Source organism: Crocodylus porosus, unplaced genomic scaffold, assembly GCF_001723895.1.
Source record: "Crocodylus porosus isolate Cpor-Errol unplaced genomic scaffold, CroPor_comp1, whole genome shotgun sequence".
NCBI lineage: Eukaryota > Metazoa > Chordata > Crocodylia > Crocodylidae > Crocodylus > Crocodylus porosus.
The window spans coordinates 76,886,347-76,899,424 of record NW_017728947.1 but is presented as its reverse complement, the minus strand read 5'-3'; the positions used below and the strand labels follow the sequence as shown (position 1 = coordinate 76,899,424).

General features: G+C 44.6%; 1 protein-coding gene across 1 annotated transcript; it reads left to right on the top strand.

Moving 5' to 3' along the window:
* Positions 1-1,732: 1,732 nt before the first annotated feature.
* ANGEL1 (angel homolog 1) lies at positions 1,733-12,416 on the top strand. The gene is made up of 9 exons (XM_019551932.1): positions 1,733-2,359; positions 2,881-3,107; positions 3,509-3,578; positions 4,481-4,914; positions 5,647-5,773; positions 7,198-7,308; positions 7,714-7,783; positions 8,279-8,442; positions 9,769-12,416. The coding sequence occupies exons 1-9, from the start codon at positions 1,993-1,995 to the stop codon at positions 9,927-9,929; spliced, it is 1,731 nt and encodes a 576-aa protein (XP_019407477.1). The 5' UTR covers positions 1,733-1,992; the 3' UTR covers positions 9,930-12,416.
* The last annotated feature ends 662 nt before the right edge of the window (positions 12,417-13,078 follow it).

Below are 13,078 nucleotides of genomic sequence, written 5' to 3'. Positions count from 1 at the left end.
AAATAAGATCAGTTGACAGCCTTCTAGCACTGTATGAAAAATATGAAACCAATCTAAAACTTACTGTCATTTAAACTAGTGACTGCCTCATTGAAGTTAACTGCACTGTGCCAGCAAAACTACGCAGAATATAGTCTAGTGTATCCAAGGGGCAGCCTTAGCTAGTTAGGACTGCAGGTCTTTTTAACATTTTATATTTATGTCTCTACAATTCAGTTCTTCTATTGTATTCATATGATTTGAATACACTAGATTGTAACTGATTTCACTCAGGGTGGATTGGTTTAAATCAAGTGTTTTTAAATCAAAACATAGTATGCACTTACAACTAACTAATTTATTAAACACTAGTGTTAACTGTTATAGTATTAGAAGTATGAACTGTGGTTAGTGAAATGAACCAATTATTTCAGGTCCCCTGGAGAAAAAATTCTAAAATGCCTAGGTGAAAGTCATTTGAGCTTAAGTTCTTAGTTGCTTAAGTCTCTTTAAAATGAGACCATCTTTTTTGCCTAGGCTGTTTTGAAAGTTTTTACCCCTTTCAGATTTTTAGAACTCAAAAATCTCATCCTCCCCACCCCTTTTATTCACGGACTAGAAGCCAAAAAACAACCTTCTGTTTTTACAACTCCCAGTCAATTTCTCAGTTTTGATTGAACCAGTCCAAATGAAGAAAATACTCTTTCTGCACCTAAAGAAGAGGCTACTGCTGGTAAAAGCTGGCTTAACACTTCCAGGGCTTTGCTGGTGACTTCTACCAGCTCAGTGGTGTGACTTTCTTTAAAACATCCTCAGCAAACATGTACTGCTTGAATAGTTCATCTCTAGCCCTGAAATTTATTATGGTTGCCATGGCTGATGAGTGATTAGTAGATGCCTGTGTCATAGCAGTATTTTCTGTTTGGCAGTTAAGCATCTACCCTGGTACTTTGTCTTAAGAATATTGGCAAGAAAATGAGGTGCATCAAATGAGCACTGCACCCCATACATTATAATTTTCAGGTTTGCTTCATTATCTTCTAAGTTTCTTCCCATCTTTGTTACATTTGCAGCATTGTGTGTGAAAAGGCCTTGCACATAACACTTGATTTTTTGCTCAGTTTGTTATAGCTTTTACTGCTGCTACTTTTAAATATTCTGCAGTGTGGGGATTTGTATCAGTTGTTTCTGTGAGATCCAGTCTTCTGTTGTCACACAGGCATGTATGACTGAATCATTGCATACATTGCTTCATCCATCAAGATTCAAATGAACACTTTCCCCCTCTATATTTTTGCACACTGTTCAGTTTCCTTCTTTGCTGATCCTTTGCATCCAGTAGTATAGACCTGCATCCCTTGCAGGGTTAGGCCTCTAATACATGAAATACTGTGCCATATTTTTAAAGCTTGACCTCAAAAGTTAACTGTTTCCCTCCTTGTTCTTATAGAGAAGAAAAACAATCTTTAACTCCAGAGTTTTTAGTAGAGGCTCATTGACTCAACATATCTTATTTAAATTATTTTAATAGATTACCTTAAATTTATACCTTAGCCTATGCTGTATTAAATTCACATTTTGTTTTAAGATGGCTTATTTTAAAAAAGGAAAACTTAAATATTTAAGTTAAAAAATAAAAAAAAATCAGTTTCAATTAAAAAAAAAATCAATTAAATAAAAAAATCATTTTTATCCACTGTGATTTCAGTACCTTAAATAAACCAGTAAGTGAAAAGAACCATGGATTTTTAACCTGTGCTTTGTATTGGCTTTTTGGCAGATGCCTTCTTTACATGTCGAAAAAATGTGCTTCTGGCGAAGAGCCCGTCCACCAAGGTAGAGGGCACTTCTGCTGTGGCTGGTGGGAGGTCAGTCCCAGAAGAGCAGGAAGCCCTGCTTCAGCAGTGGCTGGAGGAAGGATCTGGTGTGCAACACACCAGTGAGAGCACTTCGTCAGTGGGGAAGGTATCAGCCACACTGACTAGTGACTGGCTTGAAGGCTCAGAGTTATTGATGACCAGCCTTAGTGACTTGAATGTGGTTCCAGAGGTCACGTGGTGCAGTGATGAGCATGCTGATGAGCTCCATGCCTTAGTGTCTTCAGGACCACAGCAAGATGCAGAAGTTGAATTGGCAAAATTAGCAACAGAGGAAACAGTGGCTATAATGGGCAATGCAGAATGGGCAGCTATAAAACCACAGACAGATCATCAGATTGCTGGCTGCACCTCTCCAGCCACAGAGAGGCCAATTGAAGACCCAGCTGTGCTGGGGTGGAGTTTAGCACTTGACACAGACATTATGCCAGTGGAAACCCCAGCTTGGTCCTTTCAGGATGTGATGCAGCTTCAGCCTCTTCCAGTTGAGATACCTTACCATGGTGAGTATTAATGCAGTGTTGTTTATGATTCTGAACCTACTGTGCTAAAGTAGAGCTTGCTAGTGCACCAAAAGTTGTTGCTCTTTCTGTATGTGGAGGCTGAAACGTGGAGAAGCTGGTTATGTCTGACCTGGCTGCCGGAAAGGAGTAGGTTGTATCTTTCCATGTTAGGTTGATGGCATCTCCTAACTGATATAATAAAAGTAATTGTTCCAAAGAGAAAGCTGATCAAGAGGAAAGTTAGTAATGTCATTGAACTGGCTAGTGTTGCATGACACAGTTTCATTTAAGTCATGTTAGTGATGGTCTTTAGGGGGTGGTTGACTTTCCAGAAAATTGTCAGTACTTATCCAGATTAATCCAAGAAAGTTATTCACGGGCACATTCAGTGTTCAAAAAGTGCAGGTTCAGGAAATGGGAAAACAGCCATGTCCCAGCCAGTAATGGCATCATAGAAAATGGGTCAGATCCATGGTGGGTATCCCTCTAGCTCCTGTCTTCCTGTCTCTTGATACCTTTAGAGATTTTATGGAGAGACTGGGAGGATCTTTCTGTACAGTCCAGTGCACCAGAGCCATGCTTGGAGAATGCTTCTCTCTTTGAATTTCGAGTCATGTCTTATAACATTCTGGCCCAGGACCTGGTGGAACAGGGCCCTGATCTGTACCTGCACTGCCAGCCTGACATTCTGAACTGGAACTACCGTCTCCCAAACATCTTGCAGGAGATACAGCACTGGGATCCTGATGTGAGTACTGCCGGGGCTCTTCCATGTTGTGTGTCTTCAGGACTTGAATGCCTTATTCTATCTAACTTTATGGTCCTTTAAATGAATGGGCATCCGAGGAGGAGGCTGGCTGCCATGGGCACGAGGCTTGAGCCTCTGCAGTGGTTGGAGCCCTTTGGTGTGTGCTCATAGGAGCTTGTATCCTGACTTCAGTGTGTGCCATATGCTCCAGTCATGTTTGTATTGGAAAGCCTCTACTTCCGCCAATAGAAGTGGGGGCAGGAGAGCGTGGTACATCCTTTGCTGAGTAGGCAGACCCTGTAAATGAGGTCTAGGAATAGACCTCATTCCTCCCGCAGGTCCCCTGAGAAAGTAATTGCCAAGAACTGGTGGAGTGAACAAGGTCTCTGCCTTCTTTCTAGGTTCTGTGTCTCCAGGAGGTACAAGAGAATCATTACTGGGAGCAGCTGGAGCCAACATTGAGGATGATGGGTATGTCCCACCCTTCTGTAGGTGTCTGGAGCTCCAGCTTTGAGGCTGGCTGAGGAACATGCCATCCTGATATTTCTAAAGTTAGTCTGTCTGTCTGCCCCTCTCCCCATTGGTTTTGGTTGCTGCTGAAGATCTCTAACCCTGCACACCTCTTCATTTCCTGGTGTTTGACTGTTTCCCAGATCGGCAGATAAAAGGCTAACAAAATTCATTTGGGCTTGGACAGACCTAAAGACTCTTGGCTATAAACAGTAATTTTACGAGTCAGAACTACCTGTAGCAGAATGAGTCTGAGGAAGACCTGCTGCTTAGGGCAGGGCTGTCCAAATTTTAGGCCCCCACAGGCTGCATGCCATGCAGACACTCCCTCCCTCACTGTTGCACCATGCAGCTGCATGATCCCCTCTCTCCCTCTGTCCCCTGTGTCCCTCCCACCTCTGCTTCTCTTGCTGCACTGTACCCTCTTGGTGCAACCCTGGACTTAGCTTCAGCATCCTGCAGTGCCCTGTCCCCTGGGGTGAAAGTAGGAAGCTATAGCGGAGGAGGGAGGAAGGAGGAGGAAGGGGAGAACATAGAGACTCTGAGTGCTGTTGCATCCAGTGATGGAGTGAGTGGCAGCCAGATAAAAGCCCACAGTCCATAGTTTAACCTGTGACAGGCTGCATGTAACCTGAAGTTTGCCATTTAGACAGCCCTGGCATAGGGCATGCCTGGGGCATAACTCGAAGGTATGGGCTGAAAACAAGAGAGGTCTTTCACAATCTAGTAGACCTTCTTGTCAAGAGCAGTCTCCCAAAAGGAGTAGTGGAAACTCTACTGGTTGAGCCATTTAAAACCAGACTGGGCAGAAGTCCTGTGCAACAGATTTTGGGTTCTGCTGATGCGTGGTGGTTTCTTTTCAGGCTTTGTGAGCTTCTACAAACGGAGAACAGGGAAAAAGACAGATGGCTGTGCAGTGTGCTACAAGCATGCCAGGTTCCAGTTGGTCAGTGTCAGCCCTATTGAATACTTCCGGCCTGGTCTGGACATCCTCAACCGGGACAACGTGGGTTTGGTGCTGCTGCTGCAGCCCTTACTTGCAGAAGGCATGGAACAGAAAATAGCCAGTCCCTTGTGTGTGGCCAACACTCACGTGCTGTATAATCCCCGCCGGGGAGATATCAAACTTGCTCAGATGGCCCTGCTCCTAGCAGAGATTGACAAGGTTGTGAAGACTGTTGAAGGCAGCTACTGCCCTATCATCCTGTGTGGAGACTTGAATTCTGTACCCGATTCTCCATTATACAAGTTCATCCGGAATGGTCACCTCGCTTACCATGGGATGCCAGCCTGGAAGGTGGGTGCACTGAGTATGGCTTGGGACAATTCAGAGTTGTGGGGGATGGAGGGCCTGTACAGCTACCTTGATCACTGTTAGAAGGCTACTCCCACTTGAAATGAATCAGCACCATTCAGCCTCAGACTCTTAGGTAGTGTCTCTCTTCTCATATTCCTAACACAGTTGGAGATTTCTGAAGCAGGAATATATATATAATTCTCACCACCAATTTTGCTTGTTTAACTGGGTTTCTTTTTCGGTTCAGACAATGAAACTACATTGACCAGTTCTAGCTCCTTCATTAAACCATGGCTGTTGGTTTTGGTGACTTTTTGGTGTATGGGGAAGTGCAGATTCCTGGACAGGTTTGTCTTTATGTATAGACTTCAGACTCTGATGTATACAGGGACACAGGCATACTTCACCTATTCAAGTACTGTTTGTATCTCTGTGCCTAGATTCACAAACATTTGCAAGGTCTTGCACAAAAGTATTAGCTTTCAAAATAGTGCATGCAGGATACCTCCCTACAGATGATTATTTTTCTTTTCTTAGTAGTCCCATGTTTCCTAACCTGTAGTTGCCCTGGGGATCTATATTCTGCTTATTTTGCTCATGTGGCTATACTGATTTGGCTTCATACAGGCCTTTTGTGCATTTCATTTTATGAAATATGTATGTTTATCATGGGAAACTTCTGCTTTGTTCTTGATTTTCTATTTTTACCTCTGTGGTGATGCCTCTCTGCAGGTATCTGGACAGGAAGACTTCTCCCAGCAGCCACACCCACGGAAACTACTAACACCACTCTGGCCCAGCTCTCTGGGTATAACAGAAAGCTGCCAGTATGTCACTCTTTGCCAGCCAAAGAAATCAAGTGAGTTGTAGTGTGACTATGGTTTCACTAAGGGAGCATGTTGCTCCTCTTTTTAGCCCAGCAGTTTTCCCCTTTGGAGGATGTTGGCAGAGCTTCTGGGCAGGGTGTGGGATTTGCTGCACTGAGCAGTGTTCTAGGCAAGGATTCTTTCCTCCTCCTTTGCCCCACCGATCTGAATTATATCTCTTGTAAACTTCACTATTCATCCCAACCTGAGTTTCTGCTATGTACCTGCACTTGCAGGAAACTGAATCAAGAGCATATATGCTCTTGGTGTCACACAAGTACTTTCCCCTGTATGTTCTAGATGCACCAAAACATTCTTGTATTTCTCCTCAGATCCTCCTTAAAGTAGCAAGTACTCTGTCAGTCTTCTCTGCAGAGATGCTTCAGCCAAAACAGCCCAGGTCAAATGGCTCTGGATGAAGGGCCAGTGGAGATAGAGTTCTGTGGTGATCAGGCTGACCCTTTATTTCTTTAAGGCAGGTATCTCCTCAGAGTGTGTGCAGAAGTAATTTTTGAAACATTTCCAAATATAAGATTGAAAGCATTTCAGCCACATGATGTGTACAGCCCCCTTGCGAGCCCCAGTTGGAGTGCTTCAGAATTGCCACACTTCATGCATCTGCAGCTCCTCAGCAAGGGGGCATTATGTGGAATTCCACTCCCCCCGTTCTAGTTTGGTGAGAGGGAGAAAGGAGAGGTAGTAGGGATAGGGACTGGAGAGCTTGGCATTGGTGGCAGCATCACAGTCCCCTTCTCTCTCCTCTCTCCCTCTCAGTGGAGCTGAGGGGTAGAAGGGATTGGTGCTGTGGAGTGGAGCACTGGTGGTAACGTGGGTTTTGAGTGCTTTGAGTATCTGGGTCTAAAGTAGGATCTTGGTGGTAGAAGGGGAGTGTGGAGCACTGTGGGATTCTGGTGAACACAAAGGTCCCCTGGTCTTGTGCACGCATAACAAAATAGTACCTTGTCTCAAGAGGTAGCATTCTGAAGTTTTTCAGTTGCTTTTGGAACATTTCAAGGAGCATGTATATTTGTACCATTGGCCCTTTCAAAGATGTTTGAAATGTTTCAGTTATTACTTCTGCTCACACCCTCCAACACTGATCTTGGACCCAAATGATTTATTTGAAAATCGGCTCCTTTTTGACACTGGAGCACTAAGGAGATGTATGCTCTTGATTTGTGGAATACTGTGATACCACAATGGTGAGTCAGCTATAGGTATGTAAGTCACTGGGACTAACTTAGAGTCTTAGACTGTCCCTTTTCTTCAAGTCCCTCATCATGGTATTAGAGTGCCAAGGCATTCAGATTCCTTGCTGAAGTTGCCACTAGGGCAAACCAAATAGATGCCTAGCATTGTCTATAGATCTGCATTTTTTTTTAAATTCCCTACGTTTGAGCTGTCTCTGTCTCTGCAGATAGATGCAAGTACAGCCGGGATTTCCTGCTGCAGTTCCGTTTCTGTGATGCTGCCTGTGAACGACCTTCAGATCTGGTCCTGCTGGAGGGTGTGACAGATGCTAAACCAGGTACCAATGGCAAAACTACTCTTCTGCAGGTCGGAGCTGCCTTTGTGAAAAGGACCAGCTGGTAGAGGGTGATTTGACACAGTTAGCATGAAGAGCAGAGACTTGAGGGAGAACATAATGCTCCCTGGTCACAAACAGATTTTGTAAGGGCTTAGCAGCAGTTCTCTCCTCTCACGCTGCTTGAGATGTCAACTTTGTCTTTTACTCCTTTTCAGCTTTGCCCTGACTCTCCAGTCTGCACTGTTTGTCCTGAGGGTGCCTTGTCCTTGGGTACCATCTGTAGGATAAAGAGGAACTGTTGGGGTAGTGGGAAGAGACCTGATGTCTCCTGGGGGGAGATTTCCAACTTAAATTGCTCCTGGTCCAGTGGCACATCCAACCAGAATCTCTTTATTCCTTTTATAGAACGTCCTGCTTATTGGCCCAAGCACCTTGCTGTGGGGGATGACCCTCATCTAGAGCCATTCTTCCCAAGGTAACGTGGACAAGGGAGACTAGGTGGGTCCCTGGAGGCATGTGATGCCTCTCTTGGGAGCGATCACTTTCCATGGACCTTCCTGTGATCATGAGCAACTAAAATAATGTAATGGGCAAAATAACTTAGCTTGTCCCCATTGTGACCACAAAATACACCCTGGGGGTGGTAGAGAATCAGCCAGAAAGTTCCATCTAGAGTTACTGGAACCATTTAAGGCTGTTTTTAGCAGCTGGGAACTGCCAGGTCAGCATTGGACTGGTGCTGCAGCTCAGTCAGCTCAGGAGTGAGATGCATGGGCAGAGGTGTGGTGATGATGAAGGAGTTTCCCCAGACCCTGCCTGCTAATTGTCTTGATATAATTGGAAGGGACTATGAACATTAAAGAATAATGGAAAAAAATGTAGCAATGTTGTATGAACAGTTGCACCAGGAAGGCAACTTCTTTGTGATTCCATTGCCAAGTTCTGCATCTGGTCTGTTTCCTCTGTGCAGGTCTTCAGGTGTAATCCAGCATGGCCTTAACTTGACCTCTGTCTACAGTCACTTCTTGCCTCAAAGAGGTTACCCTGAGGTCACAACTATGCCTATGGGCCTTGGAGCCACGGTTGATTATATTTTCTACTCAGCAGAGCCCACTGAGAATAGGAATAAAGGGGGTGAGTGTGGCAACATGGGGCCTCTTAAAAGGAGGGAAGGAACTGCATGGTACAGCAGAATGGAGTGTTTAATGGTGTCCCTGCCATGCCAGGAGTGGGGCAGTGGGTGAGGCAGCAAGCAGCTTCCAGGGATTTGTACCCAGAGGGGACTGTGTTACAGGGCACATCTACATGTGAATTAAAGCACTTTAGTTAATGCACATTAAACCTAGTACCTTCAGGTGCCTATACATGAGCACCGAGTCTGCTCTGACACGCTGGAATTCCAGTGTGTCAGAACAGACTCAATTAATCAAATCTGCTGGAGTGTAGCAATTGCTACGCTTCTGCAGCCTCCTGCACCTCATCTGTCAGCATACTCATGCTTAAGTCATGGCTGGGGGCACTTGAACTAAAGCTCGCCGCCCCCAATCCCTGGAGCACATGTAAAAGTGCCCTCCATCATGAACTACTAGGAAAATATGCATTAGCCTGTTGTAATGTGCATTAACTAAAGAGCATGTAGCTCCTACAGATGTGGGGAGCCTGCTCCAATGCACTGGAAATCCAGCATGTCGGGGTAGACTCGATTTAATGGAGTCTGCTGGAGCATGGAACTTGACGCACTCTGGCAGCCTTCCTTGTCATACGTATCAGTGTCCCTGTGCTGAAAAAATGGCGGCAGGGTACTTTGAAATAAAACGTGTTTGATAAGCTTTAGGTCAAAGTGCCCCATCGCCATTTTCTAGCATGGGGACGCTGGTACATATGACACTCAGGCACTTTTAATTAGCCCAGGTCGCTAATTAAAGTGCCTGGTGCTGCATCCCAGAGCACATGTAAAAATACCCATAGTTTTTTAAATGACACTTAATGTGCATTAACTAAATAGCGTGGTTTTTAGTGATGCTTTAATGCGCATTAAAATAGGCTAATGCATGTTAAAGCGCATGTATAGACGCACTCACATTGTAGGAACATGATCTTCTACCCCAGTGCATGACAAGATTGCCAAACTTCATGTTATGGAGTATCTGTAAGTGATCTGTCTGTACTGGTAAAAGCATATAAGAGGACTTCTAGTAGCATAGACTACTACTTTTTGTATTCTGGGTCAGTTGATCTAGCTGTTGTACATATAGTTTGTAGTCTGGATCACACCTCTGGTACATACAATATGTACCTTGGACCACACTTTTGGCTTAGAAGCAGCACAATCCATTCCTAGAAAGAAGCTTATCATATCACCTTCCATTGATGCTGCCATCCAAGCTGCCTCAGGTAGGAGTTGAGTTGATGGGGCTATCCAGCCTTGTGGCTGATGTGTCCTTCCCATTCCCTCACCAGGTCGCAGGCTGTATCGAGATGGAGCCCTGAAGCTGCTTGGCCGCCTCTCCCTTCTCTCTGAAGATGTTTTGTGGCTAGCAAATGGTTTACCCAATCCTTTCTGCTCATCCGATCACCTCTGTTTGTTGGCTAGCTTTGGCTTGGAGATCTCCAGCCTCTGAAAGAGGGAAGTTCTGTGGTCCCCTCTCCCCTGATGAGAAGAGTTGATCTGAATGCAGAAATCATGCATCTGGAGCCCCAATTTGCACATGGGGAAATTCTCTCCTGCTCCCCCCCAAATTCCCGTTTTTGAGGTTCTCCTCTTCTCTGTAATGGGAGTTTGGTGGGCAGGGGAGATTGCATTTATTGCTAATCCACAGGGCTCTAGTGGTCTAAGCTCCATTGCTGACTGATGTCCAGTTGTACTCTGGCTGCACCCTCTCTTAAATGGACCCTGGCAATTAACTCCCCTTTTGTCCTGCTTTGGCAAATATTTTAGCGCTGCAGGAGCCAAGACTCCCTCTTGTTTACTTGTCTCTTCTCCAACTCCTTGGAGCTAGGCCAGAAGAGATGCAGATTTGACAGAATGTGTGTTTTTTTTTAAACTGACTGTTTGCTGCCAAGCAGCATGGGGCGCTTGCATCCATTTTTGTTCATGCCAAAGTGGCGGTTCTTTTAATTTCTCAGCAAGAAGATATGAAATGCAGCCCCTTTAAGCCATACCCAGGAATTTAGGTTTCGTAGGCAGGAACAGGCTTGGTGACTGCTCAGTAACAGAACTGAGATGACCTCCACCCAGTGATGCCTAAGGGTATTCTGTATTGGGTATACTCTGTTCTAAACCCAGCACACATGCCACAGGGTGAGTTCCTGAACTCCTTTTCTGTAGGGGATGTCTACACTTATGACCCACTGCACCAATGACATCTGAAACTAGAATTGGTATTATATGGAGGCCACTGTTTTGCTCTGATGAGCAAAACCACCATAGCAGAGGCCTAAAATCCTTGGGAAGGCTTCCAGTACCTCTTCCCTGACTCTCAAAACAGTTTCTGTTCTCTCATACCTGCAAGCTTTAGAGACGGATTTGTCAAGATCCTTCTTCAGAGGAGAAAGTGGTGCTCTCTGGCTAGATAAGAAAGGAGAGTACTTAGAGGCTGTAGCGCTGTTTATTTACAGAACAGGTCTGAAGACAGCTGTGGAGCCCGGTAAGCAGAACCATTTGGCTGGAAATGCTGCATCTACATCTTCCTCCCGTTCCTGTCAGTCTGCACTTCCTCTATCCTCCCCAAGCCCCAGCTCTTCCCTTTGACCTACCTCCTGGCCCAGACAGTGTCATATAACATCATTGCCTTTTTCTGGAACTTGCCCTTCCCTAGGTTGGTGAGCTGATAAAGCTACTCCCCTGACATTGATGTGGAGGCCTGTGTGTTTTGGAGCCAAAGTTTCAATAGTTGGATCCATTGTAGCTTTAATGTCATGTTTGTTGATATAATTACTAATCATTAATAACTTCTGTTAGGTGTTAGAACTGCCCTCTTACCCACCCACCCTCTCCCCCGCCCAGTGGGGCAGATGTGCCAAGCTGGCTTGGCTTCTGGGGCTCAGCTTTTTTATTAGTGTGGTGTGAGAAATATTGGTCTCAAAGAGTTCCCTCCTCTTAAAAAATATTTTGGGGTTGAAAAGGCTGACCCCACCTCAGCCAACTTTCTGGGGTAGGTTGTGGGAAGCTTGAAATAACTAAACTTTTGTCCAGAATATTTGAAAAGTACATTTGGGAGGGTTCATTGTTTTAAATGTTACTTTCTTACTTGTTTGAAAAATAAAATTTTAGAATGTCAGAACATTGCATGGTCAGTGCACCTGCTGGGGCTCCTGGGGGGCACAGCCTCCTCCTTCTAGGGGCCTGATTACACCCTGAGGTTCTGTTAGCTAGAGATGTGGAAGAGGGTCAGGTTTTGTGCTATGAGCTGTGTGAGGGTAGTGGCAATGAGGAGGGAGAGAGTACTTGGCTGACAAGTTATCAGCTTAGGCCTATTCATATCAAACCGGGCATCAAGAGTCTTGGCTGTTGCTGTTGTTTCCTCCCGCACAGCCCCAAAATCCTAGCAGTGACCTGTTTGTGAAACAGCTTTCTATGCAAGCTCAGTCTGGGAACCCCCTCCCTCACCCATCATGCAACCAAGGAAACCCACTGAACTACTGCTAGTTTCTAGAGTCACTGGCCAACGTTCAGATTGTATCAGCAGCCTCTGGTTCCCCTTAGTGAACCCTAATCTTTTCTTCATTCTGTGCTAGGGGAAAACTGTGCTTGTATACTGTCTCCACCTTTCATCACATACTTATGGGGTGATCTCTGCTTGCCAGTGTATGAGTGGATGCATTTCTACCCCTGCTGTGGGAAGTTGGTGAGTAGGAAACTTGTTCCTCAGAGTGTGTGTGGTCTTTCTGAAAACTCGTTTGGTGACTAGGTTTGCATTTGCCCTCTCTCTTGCTTTCTGTAGTACCTCCTGGCCCAACTAACATTGATATTTTTAGGCTGATGATTGGAGATTGAGCAGAGAACTGTTAGCTACTGGAACATGCACAGAATTCTGATTGTTTTATTAATTGCTGCAGTAGTTTTTATTTTGACTTTTGTGACTGGTGTGCTTATTCACAAATCTAAACCCAATCCATGTAACCTGCCTGAGAACACCCATTCCTACACCAGACTGTTTCTAAGGCCTACTTGAATCTAAAAAGTTTAGTTTGTACTAAAATGGTCACAGGCTGGACATGTTCAAAATGATGAAATTGTGGGAATTAGGTGAAACCTTCCAAAATTCAAACTGCTCAGAGTCATGTGACAGTGCAAAGTATTTGAATTCAACTGATGTTGGTAGCCACTGCTTAAGTAAAGGTTGCAGAGTATTTACTTCAAAGATGCTGGCTCAGATCCTATTATTGAGATTCAATTACTTTTGATTTTGAGTCAGCAAAATTCAGGAATCAATTTTTAACCAATAGATTTAACATAAGAATCTGACCAACAATTTAAAACACTCAGACTTTAAAAAAAAGATAAGGTCCTATGGCTACACCTCAAGTCAAAAAGGCAAGTGTGAGATTGCATATGTTGCTTTAATTCATTGTGTGTGTACAGATCCCTGCAGTCTTTAATTCTATACCATTTACAAAATATTAGCTGGCATTTTTTTCTGTGGAGTGGTAAGTTTCTTTATGTATATGCAACACTCCTAGATCCTGGTAATTATATGCAAGTAGCCAGATCTAGATGATAAAACATATATTACATGCAAAGAGTGAGTAATGCACTGTAGTACTATAA